The sequence below is a fragment of the Ceratotherium simum genome, chromosome 26 (assembly GCF_057802395.1).
Source record: "Ceratotherium simum simum isolate JZ-2026a chromosome 26, ASM5780239v1, whole genome shotgun sequence".
Classification (NCBI taxonomy): Eukaryota; Metazoa; Chordata; class Mammalia; order Perissodactyla; family Rhinocerotidae; genus Ceratotherium; species Ceratotherium simum.
In genome coordinates, this window is record NC_141925.1 from 12,458,620 (window position 1) to 12,481,376 (window position 22,757).

At 38.3% G+C, this 22,757-nt stretch overlaps 1 protein-coding gene across 10 annotated transcripts in view; it reads left to right on the forward strand.

Annotated features, from left to right (window-relative positions):
• The window catches only part of MRTFB (myocardin related transcription factor B), a 179,228-nt gene extending 170,312 nt beyond the window's left edge, over positions 1–8,916 (forward strand). For 7 of the 10 annotated variants that reach the window (XM_087416985.1, XM_087416987.1, XM_087416984.1 and 4 more), the window contains 2 exons: positions 530–590; positions 3,107–8,916. In XM_087416985.1, coding sequence (XP_087273111.1) covers positions 530–590; positions 3,107–3,642 — 597 coding nt within the window. In that variant the 3' untranslated portion in view covers positions 3,643–8,916. The remainder of the gene's footprint in view (positions 1–529; positions 591–3,106) is intronic. The other 3 variants (XR_015548522.1, XR_015548521.1, XR_015548523.1) reach the window with 3 other exon arrangements.
• The last annotated feature ends 13,841 nt before the right edge of the window (positions 8,917–22,757 follow it).

Sequence of the window (22,757 nt, forward strand, 5' to 3'; positions counted from 1 at the left end):
AGAAAGCAGATCAGTGGGTTGTCTAGGGATGAAGAAACTTCAGGGGCAATGGATGTGTTAATTATATTGACTTTTTTGGTAGTTTTATAGGGGTATACATATGTCAAAACTTATCAGAATGTATACTTTATATAAGTGCAGTTTATTGTATGTAAAGTTACTCTCAATAAAGCTGAAAAAATATAGCATGATCACCTTTATACATACTTGATATTTTTACCTGAACACAAATAAATAAAGATATTTTTCAAAGAAAACATGAGAGGCCTCTCAAAATACAATCAGTGATTAAAAAATAAGGAGGTGTGCGAGTCAACTGAGCTGGGTATTAGCCCCATTCTTGTTCTGTCAACTAACTGGCTGTGACACTTTGGGTAAATGGCTTAACTTCTCAGGTGACCTCAGTATTTTCAGAGTTATCAAATGATAGATTAGAACTCTGTTCTATAAGGTCCCTTAGTGCTCCCAATTGAATAATGCTTCCAGGTTTGTATGAAAGAAAGCTAATTTATATTCTCCTTTGTTGTAGATTTCCACTGCACACAGTCAGCAGATGGATGACCTCTTTGATATTCTCATTAAGAGTGGAGGTAGGTCAAAAGTCACATCAGACCCCTAATCTCTTCTCACAAGTTTATGAAAGTTTTCCTCTAGAGCTCACAGCATATCTCTGAGTAGTAAGAAACGTATTCTTCTAATTCTAACTGAATTTACTGTTTTAAAATCTGTTAAATTTAGGCTATTAAAACAACTTACTTATAAGTGGAGGAAAAGCCATTGTTTCAGCTTAACATAGTAAGATATCTATACCTGCTGAAAAAGACAGACCATCTCAAAATAGCCAAGTAGAATTAGATTTAAATTCCACATTGAAAAACTTCAAAACTTGTTCCATTTGTTCCCACTTGTTCCATTTTATCCCATTGTCATGGGATAAAAACATTCAAATTCATGCATTAAATTTGTAACAACCAAGTAACCTAGCTTGGGCTCTAATAGCTTTATTAATATTCAAAGGCAATTGTAAAGTACTTTCTACGTGTGAAAATCTTACAGTGTATCATCTTAAAAGGGGATATAAGCAACTAGAAGGATGTGCAGCTATGACATACAGCTATCTACTGGGGCTTTGGAGGGAAAAAATAAATAAATAAAATCTTTAAAAAAAAAAAAAAGGGATATAAACCACAAAAAAAAAAATCAAGGATATCTCTGTCTTGGCTTACATATCTTTAAAAATACATATAAAATCAGTATTTCAAAAATTCAAATGCTATTTTGGAATATTTTCAAGTATTCTAAAATTTCCCTGATAAAAGGAGTTTTATTCAGATTTTTAAATAGTGATCAAAATTTCTCCGTTCATACCAGGTACTATTTGATTTTGAGGTTAATGCTCTTCTCATGTTTAGCATAACATAGAAAATTCTAGATATTTGACTACAGATCTACACGTGCAAATAGCATCTTTTAGCTAAGAACTGTATTGGCCTTGCAAAATAAACTCATGATATAGTGAAACTATGGAAATTAAAGAAATAGATATTCATCCCCTGAATTTAGGATAAAAAAAATAAAATGCTTTTTAAAGACTTTTTTAAATGATTAAAAAGAATAATTTCACAGCCTAAACTTGGAAATTAAAATGGGACGAAGTCATCAAACAGTTGAGTTATTTTCTAAAAGGAATGATTTTTTATGGCAAAGTATCCAATGAGTATATTATTTCAGCTTATTGTGTACTAATACCAGTAATAATGAGAACAGAGATTTAAACAGTTGATTATAAGACTAGTTACTTAGATTGTACTTTCAGCTTTCAAAACAATTCTAGAAATGACTACACATAATGAAAAGTAACATAAACTGTCCTAAAAACACACGTGATACACACAGTCGACAGTTCGCATGTAGGAATTAATCATAAGTTCTTTCTCTCAGCTATTTATGCGTTCCAGTCATTAAGTTGTAAGAGCTATTGCTAAATCCATTTTTCCTAGCGTATCTGCATTTAAATTAAACCCACCAGATACTCCTAAGAGTTAAAAAGATACTTTATTCAAATATATGTAGCTAAGTGATCACTGATATATTCTTTAATTTGCTATTTGATCTGGCAAGGAATAACACATAATTAGTGCTTATTAAGACATTTACCAAATCCTCAAGATTTTATATAAACTCAAAAAACAAGACAAAAAAGTGAGAAAAATAAGGTAATCCAAGCTCATCTTAAATAAGATCAAAGGAGCCACGTGTTAGCTTTAATTCAGAAATGATGTGAGATGGCATTGTATATTTTCAGAACTTTATACAGAATGTATACAGTCAAATTCGGCACGCAGTTCAACTATAATGATAAAAAAGAAAAAACATTTGGGGCCAGCCCAGTGGGGTAGCAGTTAAGTGCGTGTGCTCCGCTTCGGAGGCCCGGTGTTCGCAGGTTCGGATCCCAGGCGCGGACTGACGCGCTGCTTGTCAAGCCATGCTGTGGCAGCCTCCCATATAAAGAAGAGGAAGATGGGCATGGATGTTAGCCCAGGGCCAATCTTCCTCAGGAAAAAAAAAAAAGGATTAGCAATGGATGTTAGCTCAGGGCTAATCTTCCTCACCAAAAAATATATATATATATAATTAGATCTTTCATAATATTAAAGGTGTACTCCATGTCTGCACAAACTCAGGGTATTCATTTTCACATTCACTTTAGGGGCCACGTGCTGCTGTGATAGCAGATTCATGGTGTAGGATAAGACGTGAGCCTATCTTCAGCCTAAAATGACCGAGAATAAGGACCCAAAGATGAAATAATCTAAAACCGTCAACTCCTACCTCATGGGGTGTAACTGCTTTTAATGCATACTCTTACTAAAAAGAACTGAAGGCATATCAGAATGTTATAAACTTAAATGTGTATATATTTAACTACAATGATCCTACAGGTTATCAAGGATTATACCTGACCAATAGCATTCTCCTCCTACCTCTAAGATAAGACTGTGTATAAGTCATCGCAAAATAGCAAAATAATTGTCCTAGTAATTAATACAAATTTTTAAATAGTAGTAAACCTTTACTTACTAATTACTTCAATTATTTTGCACAGAGATTTCCCTCCCTATAAAAGAAGAGCCTTCTCCTATTTCCAAAATGAGACCAGTGACAGCCAGCATCACCACAATGCCAGTCAACACAGTGGTGTCCCGGCCACCACCCCAAGTCCAAATGGCACCACCCATATCCTTAGAACCTATGAGCAGTTTATCTGCCAGCTTAGAGAACCAACTAGAAGCTTTCTTGGATGGAACTTTACCTTCAGCCAATGAAGTTGCTCCACTACAAAGCAGCAGTGAAGATAGAGAGCCCTTCTCTCTAATTGAGGATCTCCAGAATGATCTGCTGAGTCACTCAAGTGTGCTGGACCATTCACACTCACCCATGGAAACTTCCGAGGCCCAGTTTGCTGCAAGTACTCCCTGTCTGTCACTTGACCTTTCTGACTCAAACTTGGACAACATGGAGTGGTTAGACATTACTATGCCTAACTCGTCGTCAGGACTCACTCCTCTCGGCACCACTGCTCCAAGTATGTTCTCTGCTGACTTTCTGGATCCCCAAGACCTCCCGTTGCCATGGGACTAACAACACAGATTTCTTGTCTCAGAGTTCATGAAGTTTAAGATGATGACGATGATTCTAAAAGGTCAGTTTTTAGGGACAGATCCTTAGTTGCATCGTTGCAGTTAAAATATGTTGTCACAGAAAGAATGGATAGACAGTCATAGCCTGGAAACCAAGTTTGAAAACACTTCATTGCATCCAGCAGTGAATGTCTACAATTTAACATAGCACAGGGCCTTCTGAAAGATCTGTAGTCAAAGACTCATGTGTTTCTCCAGACTTCAGTAAAGAATGAAAAGTACCTTTAGATAAAAACATAAAGAAGAGTAGTGTGTGCAGGATAGCGACGTGAGGATTCTCTGGTAATCGACTACATGTAACCGCTGTGGTCGCTTTAGACCTAGAATAAAAGAGTGCCGGTGTGAGGGAGGTGAGGTCACTGCACGTGGTATTTCCTGGACATGGCCTGAGCCTGGCCCAAGATGCAGCAGGGGTCAGAGGCAGTGGAGAGCGCCAGCAGGATCAGTGACAGCTTCAGCTGGAGACTTTTGGTTCCATTCAGAAACTAATATAATCTTTTTGTGTTGTAGTTTATTTTGTGATTTTTGGAATCTTACTTTAGATTTCCAAATTTAAATTTAAATGGAAGATCTTTCACCAAACCAGACCATGTCTACAAAATACTGTCATAAACAATCCACTGTAAAAAGTCCAGGTATATTGATAACACTGAAAATTCTACTAGCAGTCCTCTGGGTTGATTAGATTGAGTTTAATGTGTATATTAGGCATTTGTATGTACACTCTGACATTGTGATTTGTACGGCCTATACTGGGGTAAGGAATTGGGTATCCAGTGGTCTTGCTTTTTAATAACTCGAATATTTCTAGAGTACTTGAGCCACATGTATTTCTGTATTTAAGGAATTGCTGACTAACTTTCAGGTAACCAGACCCATCTCAAAGAACCAAGAAAAGGCTTTAGCATAAAATTTCTTTCTGAGCTGGTGAGTTGCAAAGAGAAAGCAGAGGAGAAGTCTGTCATCAACCCAGGACGTTCCCATGTGGTTACAGGTTAGACCATGTTGCCAGGTTGGCGCCTGATCCCAGCTCTGGCTGTCTACTCCTCTGTCGCTTATCCCTGGTTGTCGCTTTACAGGCTTGTAACTGGATGTCATACCCAAGCGCTCACTATATTAGCAAGCTGAGGACTGAAAAACTGGAGGTTTTATTAATAATTTTTTGTTATAGAAAAAAAGTTGTCACACATTTGTTGAGTAGTTTAAGAATTTTCTTAATGCCAACTATCACAGGATTTCCAAAATTATTTCAAGCTAGTTGTTTAAGTATATGACAAAATGTAAATAACTGAAAAAAACCCTCAAGTCTACCAAAAAGCATGGAGGTTTTTACTAGATAATATTATCATGCTCTCCCGCTCCCCTTGTGTAAACCTAGGGTTGGGTTAACTTCTCTGGGTCATTAAATGGTGAATGTTCCCACAGTGACATGAAAAAGGCAACCTGACCCATGATTTGGAAGGGATTTATGAATCATTTCTGGGTTTGTGTTTTGCCTAAGAGCTGATCTTATTTCAGATTTTTATTTCGGTTTGTAAATTTTACATGTAAGAAAAGTCTGTTTTTCCAGTATTCGGTCACCCATAACACTGGAGCCGTCTAACTGGCACTTCCCAACTTGAAAGAGCTTCTGAATGGCTCAGGGCAGAGGCGGCCACGCTCAGTATGGTCTCTAGTGAGTAGCTGAAGTGTTTGGAAATTGGTGGTCCAACAGTAACTCTCTGTTAACCACTACGCCGCCGTCTGACCAAGCCCAACAAGAGAGTTTACCGTCTTGGCCATGATGTGCATCCCTGAGTCAGTTCCTTTCAGAGCGCCTGTCTCCAGGGGCCGGGCTATTTACTTGGGAAGGTACTTTTCTTAGGGAAGGTCTTGGCCATGGGTTTATGTCTGGGGCTTATCTGGTCCATACTTAGACTCTGAGCATCATCTTCATTCAGATTTAAATGGCTTATTAAATTAGCACTATATATCAGTGGGACTGTAGGAGGCAACTGAACAGCTAGTGCTGTTGACTCTTGTTGCATAACTTTCTATTTCCATCATCCCAAGTTGTGTACATAGGTCGTTTCTAGCCCTCAACTCCCTTGTTGCTTTTTTAAAATAAGGTTTGAAACATGCCACAGGAAGGTTGCTCTCCAAAAACACACACTGCCATGCAAAGAATGCCATCTTATTAGCCTGCTCTCTTTTGACTATGACTTGTGAAAGTGCCCACTTCACGTATGTGTTCAAACCTTTCTGTACCAGCATTTCCTTTAAAAGGAAGGCACGGAGTCTCTACTTATTAACTCTACCAGCCACCCACTCGCACCATTCCGCTGGGCCCTCCTGCCCTGGCTTGAGCAGCAAGCCGGGCATCTGTGACATCGAAGCTGCTCTCCAGGGTCCCAGCTACGTGTTCCAGGTTAGAGTGAGAACACAGACCGTGTACAGCATGTGACGTGACCAAAGATGACGCTCTGTAATCAAAGCCCCTCTGACCTAACTCGGTGTACATAATGGTAAGTGCAATGGAAAAGGTGTGTGTTTACTAAAGAGGACTATTTTTATTGTTTGAGGTAAGTTTCACAGCCATTAAAGCACAGGTCAGAATAGCCAGTTGGATTTTCAGTACGCATGTGTGTAGTTTAGAAGTGGTATTGTTGTATTACGTCATCTTGCAGAATATCATATTGCCAAGAAAACAACTAACTCCTAGAAACATATTATCTCACATCCAGTCTTATTTCCCTAAATATTCCTGAAACACAGTCATATCAAGCTTACCTTTCCAGTATGTGTAGATATCAGGTCATGTCACGGGTGGATGAATAGAAAGTTACACCAAAGCTTCTACGCAGTCTTTGGAAGTCTAGGAGTGTGTGGTCATCTTGTACATTTCAGCAAAGCATGTACTAGGAAGCCTCTTAGGACAGTGTTAGTGGTTCACGTTCTAGTGTTTTTCCTGAAGTGTGCAATCTACTGTATAGTATTTGCCACATATTTGTACATAGATGTATTCTGAATTTGTGGAGTTTCTTGCTTAGATACTATTTGTGTTTGTTTTATATGAATATTTTTATAATACTAAAGAGAGCTTATTTAAATTTCCTTTTTAAAACCTGCACGGTTCTGTGATCCGTGTAACTGACACTTTTGTGAGTGCAGTTTCAGAACAGTGGCAGAGGCCGTCTGGCATTGCCTCCAAGCTGCCGCCCGTTGAAGGCAGTCCTGGTAATAAGATAGGCCACTGAACTGTGCAGTCAGCGGACACTGAGTGATGTATCAGGAGCGTGTTACCCATTTTGTCACCAAAGCTGACTCAGGCTTCCTCTACCCTCAACCCCAGATCATTCCAGGCCACAGAGCTTTCTTCAGAGTCCTTTCAGAATTCCCAGGCTGAATCCAGCCACAACAGCTGACAATACAGCTGTCCTTGCAAGTGACAGGACAGTCCCTCTGCTGTCTGCAAACAGACCTGGCCTTAGAGAAGTGGTAAAGCACTTGGGCAGGCTTTCGTCCACACCCTCACGCTGTGTCCGTGGGCCCACCTAGTGGCTAGCCTCACCAGAGCCCCTGCTGTCAGGTGGGGAGTGTGTGGCACCACCAGGGACTTTTTAGAGAACTTGAGAGAGAATAGCTATTCAGTGTCTACCAGCAGAGCAACACAGGTCCATTTACCCGAATTCACAAATACCCCTCCGTTTTCTGCCATCCATCACTGCAAACATGAATCCTGACTACAGGCAGCAGAGCAGAATACCAAACAAATTGTCCACTGCCCTGGAGGCCACAAAATTAGCCTAGATTATCAACAAATGGTAACTGGAAGGTCAGGTTTATCAAGGAACACAGCTTACAAGTGCAGAAATGTGTATTTGGAGAGCATCCTGACTGCATTTCAGCTCATCTGTTAAGTGGTTTCAGTCAAAACTGGAAAATAGCGATTGAGATGTAGTAATTCTTTTTCCTGGTTCAAACCTTCAGTAACTTGTTCATTCAACAATCTTTCTAGGCTGCCTTTTCCTTTGTGAAGTGACTGTCTGCATGGTAATAAGCAGGTCGACATTTTCCACGTTCACCTTTTCTTGCAGTATTTGAGGAAATGCATCGTTGCAAAGGGTTTCTACCTGAAATCTTGGATTTGAGGCCTGTCATTCAAAAAGCTGCACATGTTTACAAAAGAGCTCTTACCCTCCACGTAAACACATTGCTCTGTGAATCACTTTTGGAAAATGTCACCATTTTGTGACAACGGGATGGCAATCTCAGATCTACAAGGTGCTGTCTGGAATCAAATAAAATGTCATTGGCAATATCCACACAGGTGTCGTGTTTAACAGAGCTTTGTGCCAACTACTAAGACAAAGCTTGAACCAAGTTCATCGAATCACCGAGACTCAGAACAATTACCTCTCTACATTATGCTGTAAGGAAACCTGCTCATTGGTAAGAGGAGGAAGCATTTAGAAAAGGGGTTAGTACCTACCAAAAGTACTTCACCTCAACTAACCAATAGTAATGCAAACTTGCTTTAAAGGAACCAAAGGCATTGCCAAGTATTTGCCAAAAGGAGGCACTTTTTATTTAAAATTTGAGACTATGAGATCTCAAAAATGAGTCCCAAAAAGGTATTATCCATTTAAGGTTATAATTTTCACAAAGATGTAGATATTTCTCTTGTTTTCATGTAAAATAGTATAGATTTGTTTTGTTGGCTTAAGAATAATACATATTTAGTAGTAATACAAAGTTTTTTCCTTTCTATGTACAAATTAGTTTTCTTCTTGCTTGCAGTAGAAATGCAACGTGATAGGTGTTTCTCTTCTTATTTTCATTGTCACATTATGTCTTAGCATCTCACTTTATGAAAAAAAGGAGAAAGATACCAATCTACAGAGCCCTGCTTAGTAAAGCACTAGTTGAATAAACAAAAAATTATGGCAATCGGGGGTCCATTCATGTATTGCCTTTATGTTATTTTTTAAAAGAAAAACCATGATGCCTTTGTATTTGCTGTTTGCACCCCTGAAATCAATTCCATATCATGTTTGAATGCCATACATTTTGCACATGTACTGTACATAGGTAATGCATACTGTATTTTTATATGTGTGCACATTTATCATCAGATCTTTTGTACATAGTGGCAGTATTGTAGCTGATCGGGAAATGTTTGATATCTCAGCGATTTTGCATTTTTGTGTCTCAAATAAAAGAATGTTTTGGTGTACTATGATTCTTGCTATGCAGAGGAAAGACCACACCCTAGGGGTCAGGAGAGCCATTGTAGACCCTTGGGGTGGGAGGAGACACCACCTATGAAACACACCTCACAGCAGACAGTCACCAGACAAGACAAGTGGACTGCCGAGGCAAGTTTTATAGATATCACAGATGGTGAGCCACCCTCCTCCATCCAGGACCGTGGGATACAAAATAGAAACAAGTACTAGCTGAACTTGACAAGATTTACACCAAAGTCACGTTCAGTCTTCCACAGTCATAAGGAAACACTGAACGAAAGACATGATAAAGTATGTAGTTTCCCCAGGGGGTTGATAGATACATACATGCAGGGGAAAAACTGACTCATGCTTTGATAGGAATAAATGCACCACCAACAAAATTCCTGAAACACCCAGACAATCCTTCAATTTAGCCATTTCAAAAGCAACTATATGAGGTATTTTTACAGACCATACAAAATGGTCTTTAGAATTCAGTATTCCTTTAGTAAGATGGCATTGAATTTTCAAACCAAAAGCCCATGGTTAAAATAGAGTTTGAGGAGAACAACGTTATATTTTCCTCCTTGCTTTGATGAAATAAAATAGTAATGAGTAAACTTAAGTGACAACCATAGGTTTCATATCAATATCTGATTATGAAAATAGGCATTGTATCAACCACAGAAAGGGAGAAAAGAAAGATCGTTGATGATCTAAATACAACATCATTTTCATCATCCATGACATTAGACCAGTAAGTAGATGATGCTTCCAAGGGGCTAAAACTTTTGTATCATGTTACCAGCCAAGATCCAGCCCTCCGGGAGAGGAAATGTGGACATTAACTACTCAAGAGAGAGAAAATGAGGTGGGGGGCAAGGGGAGCATAGAAAATGCCCCAGGCATGCCGAGGAGCAAGCAAGGGACACCTGGGAGCTTTAGGGAAGGTACATGAAAGAGATGGTGTTTGGACATGGAAAGGACGTTCCAAGCAGAGAAAATCGCTTGGGCGAGGTCAGAGTTAAGAGATTTTGCTTGAGGCCCTGCTCTGTGCCAGGCCACAGGCTAGATGCTAGAGTTGGGCTGTAGGACAGAATCCACACAAGAAGTGCTGAGCAAGTCTGGAAAGGTAGGAGACAGCTGAGCATTCAGGGATCCCAGTCCTCGAAGGGCTTAAGAATCTTCTGTAGATAATTGTTTTCTTTGGGTAATACAGGGCCTTCAAAAACTTTTCAGATATTAGACCCATCAGCATGTAGCATCTTGATAATCCTGTACGGCACATTTTCTGTAGAATCGAGGTAAATGCCAAAGCATTTGTAAATGCAAACACACCCACACACTTAGTGATGGCTGGAAATGAATGATACCTAGTCCACATTACAGTAAAACACCAGCATGGAACCCGGAGAAGACCCACTTCAGGACAGATGTAAACTACATGTCACCAACAGTTTTATGTGTCACAATCCTCTGGAAGACTTCCCATGTCAACTAATGACCATTCGTTCACCCTCCTTCCACAAATAGCTTATCTTCCATTTTTTTTATAATTTTATTCATTTTTTCCCCCCAAAGCCCCAGTAGATAGTTGTATGTCATAGCTGCACATCCTTCTAGTTGCTGCATGTGGGACGCGGCCTCAGCATGGCCAGAGCACCGGTGCGTCCGTGGGAGCCCAGGATCCGAACCCGGGCCGCCAGCATCGGAGCGCGCACTTGACCGCTAAGCCACGGGGCCAGCCTTATCTTCCATTTCTGATGGATATTCACTTTGTGAAACAAACCTCATCTTGACATCCTGGCTATCTTTTCTGCTAATTTTTGTGACAAGTTATTAAAATTAAGCCCACATTTTATAATTAGACAAAAAACAAGGACACATTAGCTTTTTGAATGCCCCTCTTGGATATGATTGTGCGACAGATCATTCCAGGAGAAGGAAACCGCTGACGATGGCCCTGCAGGTGGTAACTCCAGTGTGCTCACTCCTGCTGTGCTGTGTGCACAGGAGACTCAGAAGCATCCAGACCCAAAGGAGGTCTTGTGCTGTCCAAAGCTGAAGTTGGATTGGGGGGAGGTGGGGGGGGGGTAGGTTGATAGTTAAGAATTTAAAGTGTTTCCCATCAAAGACTCATATAGGCATTTGAGAGCTTTGCTGTGTTTTCTCATCCACAGCTGGATGGAGGCCAAGTCACACTAAGCAGAATGGCAAACAAAGCTGTCTGCACACGAAGTTCTCGAGACAAAGAGTGAGCTTACAGTGGTTTTGTTGCAATACTTCTTTATGCGCTAGAAAAGGTCTGCAAATCTGTTTAAACAAGTAGCCTTATTTTCTTTACTTAAATTACGTCTGTTAAGCAACTTGGAAAGTTGACCAGGACATCACATTTAGTAGATACACGGAAGTTAAAATAGGGAGACCAAAAAAAAGGTGCTACGACCAAATGCTACTTACCTTTCCCCTCGCTCCTGATACACAGTGCCAAGGAACGGGAATGCAACTGGAGACAAGATCCTAGTAATAGCAGCAAATGTATTACATGCTGCCAGATGCCAGGCCCTGGGCCAAACACTTTCTATCTATAACCTCATTTAACCATAAGTCTATGAGCTAGGAACTCATTATCCCCATTTTACAGATATGGCAACTGAAGACAGAGGGGGAGATGACTCGCTCGAAATTACAAAGGAAGCAGAGCATGGATTTGAAACCAAGCTTCTGACACCCCAGAACCCAGACGGTTTCTGTAGACTCGGTACATACAACTCTCCGTCTTTGTTCAGATACGTTACAAATTCAGTTGATTATAGCGGACTTAATTCACGGCAGTCGTGAGGGTCACTCCAACTAGTTTCTTCCAAGTCCCCTCAATCTCACACCTTTTTCCAAGCAGCTACTCATACAGATGGGTAATGGCATCCACTGTACCGCTTTTACTGGGTTAACTCCAACCAGAGCCTGGGCCACAAGACTAGGGCATCCTAAATGAACCCCACTGACCAGGCCACACACAATGACTCATTATGAAACACTGCCTATCTAGGCTGGGACTTCTGTAGCCACTTGAGCACATCCAAAAGCCCAAGAGTTATTGAACAATTTTACAATATCTAGTCAAGTTTAAGATACAAACTCTGTGACTCAGCAACTCAGCTCTTTGGGTACACATCCTTGAGAAACACCCATGCACACAGGCGATCAAGTGCAAGAATTAACACTAAGGAGTTATTTACAAAGCAAACATTGAAAACAACCTGTGTGCCTTTCATTTGGAGAATGTTTAAACATAGCAGTTTATATAAATGAACTAAATCTAATGTGTCAATGTAAAAGAATCTCAAATAAAATGCTAAGGGGAAGAAAAGTGTAGAATGAAGCTTACATAATTCAAGTAACATTTTAAAACAATAATCCTGTGTATTTTTCTGTATATAAAGATATAAAATATAAAAACATGGGTGGTAAGGACTCATGTCAACATCAAGATTCAAGCTACTTTTGGAAAGAAAAGGAATTAGATTGTGGAGCATGTAAAGTAGGCTTCAATTAATACTGAATACTTTATTTCTTTAAATTTCTCCTTCTATATCTTATTTCTTTAATAATTCTATAGCCATCTAGCAAAATATTAAATTTGTTTACTGGCAGTTGATTTCTTTATTCTCCCTCATTCTTTTCTGTGAGTTGGAAATATTTCATGTAAAAAAAGACTCATTTAAAAATAAAGAGAATTACAAGGGAATACCATGAACAACTGCATGCCAATAAATTAGTTAACTTAGATAAAATAGGCAAATTCCTAGAAAGAAACAAACTATCAAAAATTGACTCAAGAAGAAATAGAAAATATTGACTAGACCTATAACAAATAAAGAAACTGAATTAGTAATTTAAAAAACTGCTAACAAAGAAGAGCCCAGTTCCAGATGGCTTCACTAGTGGATTCTACCAAACATTTAAAAAAGAATTAATACCAATTTTTCAGAAACTCTTTGAAAAAATAGAACACTTCCCAACTCATTCAATTAGGCTAGTATTATCCTGATGTCAACACCAGACAAAGATAATCACAAGAAAAAAAAAAAATAGACCAATATTTCTTATGACTATACATAGAAAAATCCTAAACAAAATTCTATCAAACCAAATCCAGCAGGGGCCGGCCCCATGGCCTAGCGGTTAAGTGCGCGCGCTCCGCTGCTGGCGGCCCGGGTTCGCATCCCGGGCGCGCACCAACGCACCGCTTCTCCGGCCACGCTGAGGCTGCGTCCCACATACAGCAACTAGAAGGATGTGCAGCTATGACATACAACTACCTACTGGGGCTTTAAGGGGAAAAAAAATAAATAAATAAAATCTTAAAAAAAAAAAAACCAAATCCAGCAATGTATAAAAAGTATTATACACCATGACTAAGTGGAGTTTATCCCAGGAATGCAAAGCTGGTCTAACATCTGAAAATCAATTAATGTAATAAACTATATCAACAGAATAAGGTAAAAAAGCTACATAATCATTCCAATAGATACAGGAAAAGCATTTGATGAACTTCAACACCCCTTCATCAAGTCACAAACCTGCAGTAGATACACAAAAGATAAAGGTATCAAAGCATACCACAACATAAAAATCATCAAATCACCAAGGAAGATAGGAAGAAAGGAACAAAAGAGCTATGTAACATTCAGAAAACAGTTTTAAAAATGGCAACAGTAAGTTTTACTTATCAATAATTACTTTAAATTTAAATGGATTAAATTCTCTAAATCAAAAGACAAATGGGGGCTGAATGGATTAAAAAACAAGGTCCATCAATATGCTGCCTACAAGAGACTCACTTTAGTTTTCAGGACACACATAGGCTGAAAGTGAAAGGATGGAAAAAAATATTTCATGCAAATGGTAACTGAAGGGGTAACTATACTCAGAATAGACAAAATAGACCTTCAGTCAAAATGTTAGGAGAGATAAGGAAGGTCACTGTATGATGATAAAGGATCAATACATCAAGAGGATATGACAATTGTAAATATATATGCACCCAACATTGAAGCACCTAAATATATAAAGGAAATATTAACAGTACTGGAGGGAGAAATAGACAGCAACACAATAATGAAGGGGACTTCAACACCCCACTTTCAGCAATGGATAGATCAACAAGACAGAAAATCAATAAGAAAACAGTGGAGTTGAAATACATTATAGACCAAATGGATCTAACGTACATATACAGAACACTCCATCCAACAGCAGAATGCACATTCTTCTCAAGCAGACACAGAACATTCTCCAGGATAGATCATATGTTAGGCCTGAAAACAAGTCTTAACAAATTTAAGTAGATTGAATTCATATCAAGTATCTTTTCCAACCACAATGGAATGAAACTAGAAATCAATAACAGGAGGAAAATTAGAAAATTCACAAATACGTGGAAACTAAACAACACACTCCTAACAACAAGTGGGTCAAAGAAGATATCAAGAGGGAAATCAAAGAGTATCCTGAGACAAATGAAAATGGAAACACAACATATCAAAACTTAACGAGATGGGGCAGAAGAGATTCTATGAGGGAAGTTTATAGTAATAGATGCCTACATTAAGGAAAAAAAATCTCAAACAACCTAACTTTATACCTCAATGAAAAGAACAAACTAAGAAAAAAACAAAACAACTAAGCCCCAAATTAACAGAAGGAAGGACATAATAAAGGTTAGAGTAGAAATAAATGAAATGGAAGCTAGAAAGACAATAGAAAAGATCAACAAAACTAAGACTTGGTTTTTTGAAAAGATAAAATTGATAAAACTTTAGCTAGACTAACCAAGAAAAAAATAGAGGACTCAAATAAAATTATAAATGAAAGAAGAGACAACTGAAATCCCAGAAATACAAAGGATCTTAAGAGACTACTATCAATGATTATAAGCCAATAAATTGGATAACCTATTTTTAAAAAAAAAGGATGAATTCCTAGAAACGTACAACCTACTAAGACTGAATCATGAAGAAATAGAAAATCTGAACAGACCAATAACAAGTAAAGAGATTGAAACAGCAATCAAAAACTTCCCAAAAAAGAAAACACCAGACCAGACGGCTTCACAAGTGAATTCTACCAAACATTTAAAGAAGAATTAATACCAGTCCTTCTCAAACTCTTCCAAAAAATTGAACAGGAAGGAACACTTCCAAATTCCTTCTACAAGACCAGCATTACCTTCATACCAAAGCAAGATGAAGACACTACAAGAAAAGAAAATTACAGGGTAATATCCTTGAACATAGATACAAAAATCCTCAACAAAATACTAGCAAACCAAATTCAATCAAAGATTAAAAGGATCATACACCATCATCAAGTGGGATTTATCCCTGGGATGCAAGGATGGTTCAACATATGCAAATCAATAAATGTGATACACCACACGAACAGAATGAAGGATAAAAATCATATGATCATCTCAATACATGCAGAAAGAGAATTTGACAAAATTCAACACCTTTCATGATAAAAACTCCCAAAAAACTGGTATAGAGGGAATATACCTCAACATAATAAAGGCCATATATGACAATCCCACAACTAACATCATACTCAATGGTGAAAAGCTGAAAGCTTTTCCTCTAAGATCAGGAACAAGACAAGGGTGCCCCCTCTCACCACTTCTACTCAACATAATACTGGAAGTCCTAGCCATATCAATAGGCAAGAAAAAGAAATAAAAGACATCCAATTCAGAAAGGAAGAAGTTAAATCATCTGTGTTTGAAAATGACATGCTCTTATACACAGAAAACCCTGAAGACTCAACCAAAAAACAGAAATAATAAACGAATTAAGTAAAGTTGCAGGATACAAAATCAACACAGAAGAAGCAGTAGTATTTGAACACGCTAACAATGAACTATCCAAAAAAGAAATTAAGAAAACAATCCCACTTACAATAGAATCAAAAAGAATAGGGCCGGCCCCGTGGCTTAGCAGTTGGGTGCGCGCGCTCCGCTACTGGCAGCCCGGGTTCGGATCCCGGGCGCGCACCAATGCACCGCTTCTCCAGCCATGCTGAGGCCGCGTCCCACATACAGCAACTAGAAGGATGTGCAGCTATGATGTACAACTATCCACTGGGGCTTTGAGGGAAAAATAAATAAATAAAATTATAAAAAGAATAATGTATTTAGGAATAAGTTTAACCAAGGAGGTGAACAATCTGTACACTAAAAACTATAAGACATTGATAAAAGAAATTGAAGATTTGTGAAGACACAAATAAATGATAAGATATCCCATGTACAGGGATTAGAAAAATTAATATTGTTAATAGGCCCATACTACCCAAAATGATGTACAGATTCAATGCAATCCCTATAAAAATTTCAATGGAATTTTCCCAGAAATAGAAAAAACAATCCTAAAATTCATAGGGAACCACAAGAGACCTCATATAGCCAAAACAGTCTTGAGAAAGAAAAACAAAGCTAGAGGCATCACATTTCCTGACTTAAAACTATATTACAAAACTATAGCATGGTACTGGCATAAAAACAGACACACAGACCAAATGGAACAGAATAGAGATCCCAGAAATAAATCCACACATACTTGGTCAACTAATCTTTAACAAGGGAGCCAAAAATAAACAATGAGGAAAAGACAGTCTCTTCAATAAACAGTGTTGAGAAAACTGAATATCCACATGCAAAAGAATTAAATTGGACTCACAGCTGACACCAGAACCAAAAATTAACTCAAAATGGATTAAAGCCTTAAATGTAAGATCTGAAACCATAAAACTCCTAGAACAAAACAGAGAAAAAGTTCCTTGACATTGGTCTTGGCAATAATTTTTTGGATATAACACCAAAAGCACAGGCCACAAAAGTAAAAACAAACAAGTGGGACTACATCAAACTAAAAACCTTCTGCACAGAAAAGGAAAAGTCAACAAAATGAAAAGGCAACCCCAGAAAATGGGAGAAAATATTTATAAACCTGATAAGAGGTCAATATCCAAAATATATAAAGAACACATACAATTCAATAGCAAAAAAAAAAAAAAAATCCCGTTAAAAACTGGGCAGACAATCTGAATAGACATTTTTCCAAAGAAGATATACAAATCCCCAACAGGTACAGGAAAAGATGCTCAACATCACTAATCATCAGGGAAATGCAAATCAAAACCAGAATGACATATCACCTCACACCTGTTAGAATGACTATTATCAAAAAGACAAGAGATAACAGGTGTTGGAGAGGGTATGGAGAAAAGGAAACCCTTGTGCACTGTTGTTGAGAATGTAAATTGGTACAGCCATTATGTACAGTATGGAGGCTCCTTAAGAAATTAAAAATAGAACTACTATATGATCCAGCAATCCCACTTCTGGGTAAATATAGAGAGGAAATGAAACCAGTATCTCAAAGAGCTATCTGCACCCCCATGCTCATTGTAGCATTATTCACAATAGCCAAGATATGGAAACAACCTAAGTGTCTGTCAACAGAGAATGGATTAAGAAAATGTGGTATACACACACACACACGTATATATACATACATATATATGTATGTACATATACACACACTAGAATATTACTCAGCCCTAGAAAAGAAGGAAATCCTGCCATTTGACACAAAGTGGATGAACTGGAGGACATTATGATAAGTGAAACAAGTCAGAGAAAGACAAATACTGTATGATCTCACTATATGTGGAATCTAAAACAGCCAAACTCACAGAAGCACAGAGCGGAGTGGTGGGTGCCAGGGGCTGGGAGGTTGAGGAAATGGGGAGACACGGGTCAAGGGTACAAACTTTCAATTATAAGATGAACAATGTACAGCATGGTGACTATGTTAATAATACTGTACTGTATTGAAATTTGCTAAGAAAGTAGATCTTAAAGGTTCCCACCACACACAAAAAGAGGGTAACTATGTGAGGTGATGGATGTGTTAATTAGCTTGATGGTGGTGATCCCTTCACAAAGTGTATATATATACATATATATAAAATTATCACATTGTACACCTTAAATATATACAGTTTTTATTTGTCAATTATACCTCAATAAAACTGAGGAAAAATAAAAACTAAAGTGCTGAAAGGAAAAAACTGTCAACCGAATATTCTATATATGACAAAGTGTCCTGAGAAATTAAGACATTCCCAGATAAACAAAAGCTGAAGCAGTTCATTACCACTAGACCTGCCCTACAAGAAATGCTACAGGGAGTCCTTCAAGTTGAAATGAAAGGACACTAGATAGTAACTCAAAGTTATATGAAAATATAAAGCTCCCTGGTAAAGGTAAATGTATGGACAAATAAAAACCTGTATTATTGTCATTTTGGTTCTTAACTCTACTTTTTATTCTTTCATAGGATTTAAAAGACAAAAGCATAATAATAATTCTAAATCTATATCAATGGGTACATAACATATAACAATGCAATTTGTGGCATCAGTAACATAAAGCAGGGGCAATAGAGCTGTAAAGCAGTAGAATTTTTGTATGTGAGTGAAGTTTAGTAGTTATCACTTTAAATAAACTGTTATAACTTTAGGATGTTATATGTAATCCCGATGGTAACCATAAAGAAAATATATATAGAATATTCACAAAAGGAAATGAGAAAGGAATCAAAACATGTCACCACCAAAAAAAAAAAAAAGCATGTAAACACAAAGGAAGGCAGTAGAGAAGGAAATGAGGGACAAAAAAGCCTCAAGACATACAGAAAACAAATAAAATAGCAAAAGTAAGCCCTTCGTTGTCAATAATTACTTTAAATGTAAATGGATTACACTCCCCAATTAAAAGACACAGATTGGCAGAATGAGTTAAAAAACAGGATCAAGGCGGCCGACCCGGTGCATGGTAGTTGAGTTTGGTGTGTTCCACTTCAGCGGCCTGAGTTCACAGGTTCAGATCCTGGGCGCAGACCTACACCACTCGTCAGCCATGCTGTGGCAGTGACCGACATATAAAGTAGAGGAAGACTGGCACAGATGTTAACTCAGGGATAATCTTCCTCAAGAAAAAAACAAGGAAGATTGACAACAGATGTTAGCTCAGGGCTAATCTTCCTCAGCAAAAAAAAAAAAAAAAACAGGCTCCATCTATATACTGTCTATGAGAGACTCACTTTAGACCTAAGGACATTCATAGATTGAAAGTGAAAGTGTGGGGGCCAGCCCCATGGCTTAGCGGTTAAGTGCATGCACTCTGCTACTGGCAGCCCGGGTTCGGATCCCGGGCGCACACAGATGCACTGCTTTTCCGGCCATGCTGAGGCCACGTCCCACATATAGCAACTAGAAAGATGTGCAACTATGACATACAACTATCTACTGGGGCTTTGGGGAAAAAAAGGAGGAGGATTGGCAATAGATGTTAGCGCAGAGCAGGTCTTCCTCAGCAAAAAGAGGAGGATTAGCACGGATGCTAGCTCAGGGCTGATCTTCCTCACAAAAAAAAAAAAAAAGAAAGTGAAAGTGTGGAAAAAGACATTCCAGGCAAATAGTAGCCATAAGAGAACAGGGGTGACTATACCAATATCAGACAAAATATACTTTAAATCAAAATCTGTTGCAAGGGATAAAAAAAAAGGCTTTATATAATGATAAAAGGGTCAATTCACCAAGAATATAATGATCATAAACATATGTAAAGATCAAAAACTCTAAATATATAAAGCAAACATTCACAGAATATATAAAGAACTCTTGCAACTTACCAACAAAAAAACTAAATCAACAACTCAATTTAAAAATGGGCAAACAACTTAGATAGACATTTCTCCCAAGAAGGTATAGTAATAGTCAATAAGCACATGAAAAGATGCTCAACATCACTAATCCCTAGGGAAATGCACATCAAAACCACATGACATACCACCTCACACTCATTAAGATGGCGACTGTCAAAAAAAAATAAAAACACAAAATAACAAGTGTTAATGAGGATATGGAGAAATTGAAACCCTTTTGCATCGTTGGTGAGAATGTAAAATGGTGCAGCCACTATGGAAAACAATATGGCAGTTCCTTCAAAAAATTAAACATAGAATATCATATGATCCACTCTGGGTTTATACCCAAAAGAGTGGAGCAATTTCACTCTAAGTATATACCCAAAAGAATTGAAAGTAGGGTCTTGAAGAGATATTTGTACACTCTAATTCATAGCAGAATTATTCACAATAGCCAAAAGGTGGAAGCAACTCAAGCGTCCATCAGCGAATGAATGGATAAACCAAATATGGTCTATATATACAATGGAGTATTATTCAGCCTTAAAAAGGAAATTCTACTACATTCTACAATATGGATGAACCTTGAGGACATTATGCTAAGTGAATTAAGCCAGTCACAAAAAAACAAATGCTGTATAATTTCTCTCATATGAGATGCCTAGAGAAGTTACATTTATAGACAGACACTAGATTAATGGTTGCCAGGGGTTGTCATAGAGGACAATGAGGAGTTATTGTTTAATGGGTACAGAGTTTCAGTTTTGCAAGATGAAAATAGTTCTGGAGGGCCGGCCCCATGGCTTAGCGGTTAAGTGCGCGTGCTCTGCTGCTGGCAGCACGGGTTCGGATCCCGGGCGCGCACCAACACACTGCTTCTCTGGCCATGCTGAGGCCACGTCCCACGTACAGCAACTAGAAGGATGTGCAGCTATGACGTACAACTATCTACTGGGGCTTTGGGGGAAAATAAATAAAAATTAAAAAAAAAAGAAAATAGTTCTGGAGATGGATGATGATGGTTGCACAATATGAACGTACTTAATACCGCTGAAATGTACACTTAAAAATGGTTAACATGGGGGCCAGCCCAGTGGCATAGTGGTTAAGTGCACACACTCCACTTCGGCGGCCCAGGGTTCTCAGGTTCGGATCCTGGGCACGCACCGATGCACCACTTGTCAAGCCATGCTGTGGCAGCATCCCATGTAAAGTAGAGGAAGATAGGCACAGATGTTAGCCCAGGGCCAATCTTCTTCAGCAAAAAGAGGAGGATTGGCATCGGATGTTAGCTCAGGGCTAATCTTCCTCACCAAAAAAAAAAAAATGGTTAAGATGGCAAAATTTATGTTACGTGTATTTTACCACCATTAAATATTTTTTAAAATGCAGTCAGAGGAAAAGACATGCTATGTATAATGGAGCAAAGATAAGCATGACTGCAGATTTCTCATTGGAAACAATGCAAGCTAGAACATAGTGGAGTACCATCTTTAAGGTACTAAAAGAAAAGAAAGCTATCATCCTAGAGTTCTATAACCTGCAAAAATATCTTTCAAAAATGAAGGCAAGGGTTTCTCAGACATACAAAAGCTGAAACAATTCATCATCTTCAGATTCTTACAATAAGAAATGTTAAAGGGGTGCTGGCCTGGTGGCATAGTGGTTAACTTTGGCATGTTACACTTCAGTGGCCCAGGTTTGCGGGTTTAGATCCCAGCACAGACCTACACCACTCATCAAGCCATGCTGTGGCGGCATCCCACATACAAAAAAATAGAGGAAGATTGGGACAGATGTTAGCTCAGGGCCACTCTTCCTCAGCAAAAAAAAGTATTAGAAAAAAAAAGAAATGTTAAAGGAAGTCCTTCAGGCAGAAGGAAAATGATACTAGATGGAAGTCTAGATCCACACAAAGACATGAAAAGCACCAGAAATGGTAGCTACAAAAGTAAGTATATGATAGTTTTTTTCTTAGTATTTAAATCTCCTAAAGGATAACTGGCTGTTTAAACAAAAGTAACAACAATGTTGTGTAGGGTTTATAACATATGTAAAAGTAAAATATATAATAACAATAGCATGAAGATCAGGTAGAGAGAATGGGAGTATACTATTCTGAAATGTTTATATTATACACGAAGTGGTATAATATCACTAATGGTACACCATGATAAGTTAAAGATGTACATTATGAATCCTATAGCAAACACTAGATTAACAAAGCAGAGTTATAGCTAATAAACCAAGCAAGGGATAAACAGAACCATAAAATCTCAACAAATTCAAAGATGCACATAAAGAGAGAAAGGGGAACAAAAAACAGATGGGACAAATAGAAAATAAATAGTAAGATGATAAATTTAAACCTAACCATACCAATAGTCTCATTAAATGTAAATGGTCTAAATAATCCATTAGAAGGCAGAAATTTTCAAAATGGCTAAAAAAAACCAAAATCTAACCCTATGAAACACACTTCAAATATAAAGACACAGACATAGGTTAAAAAGTAAATATAGGGCCAGCCTCAGTGGCCTAGTGGTTAAGTTCTGCGCACTCCACTTCAGTGGCCTGGGTTTGGTTCCCAAGCACTGACCTACACCACTCATCAGTGGCCATGCTATGGCAGCAGCTCAAATACAAAATAGAGGAAGATTGGCACAGATGTTAGCTCAGGGTGAATCTTCCTCGGCAAAATAAATATATAGAAGAGGAGTAACGTTAGCATCATGACAGAGTGAGACGTTCCCTTTGTCTCCTCTCTCTAAATTAAAACCAAACAGGGCCGGCCCTGTGGCTTGGTGGTTAAGTGCGCGCGCTGCAATGCTGGTGGCCCGGGTTCGGATCCCGGGTGCACATCGAGGCACCACTTCTCCGTCCATCCTGAGGCCGAGTCCCACATACAGCAACTAGAAGGATGTGCAGCTATGACATACAACTATCTACTGGGGCTTTGGGGGGAAAAAATAAAATAAATAAATAAAATCTTTAAATTAAAACCAAACAGACATCCATTGACCAACAGAGGATTCCCTACACAGCACAACAGGACACCTTAGAGATCCAGGCAG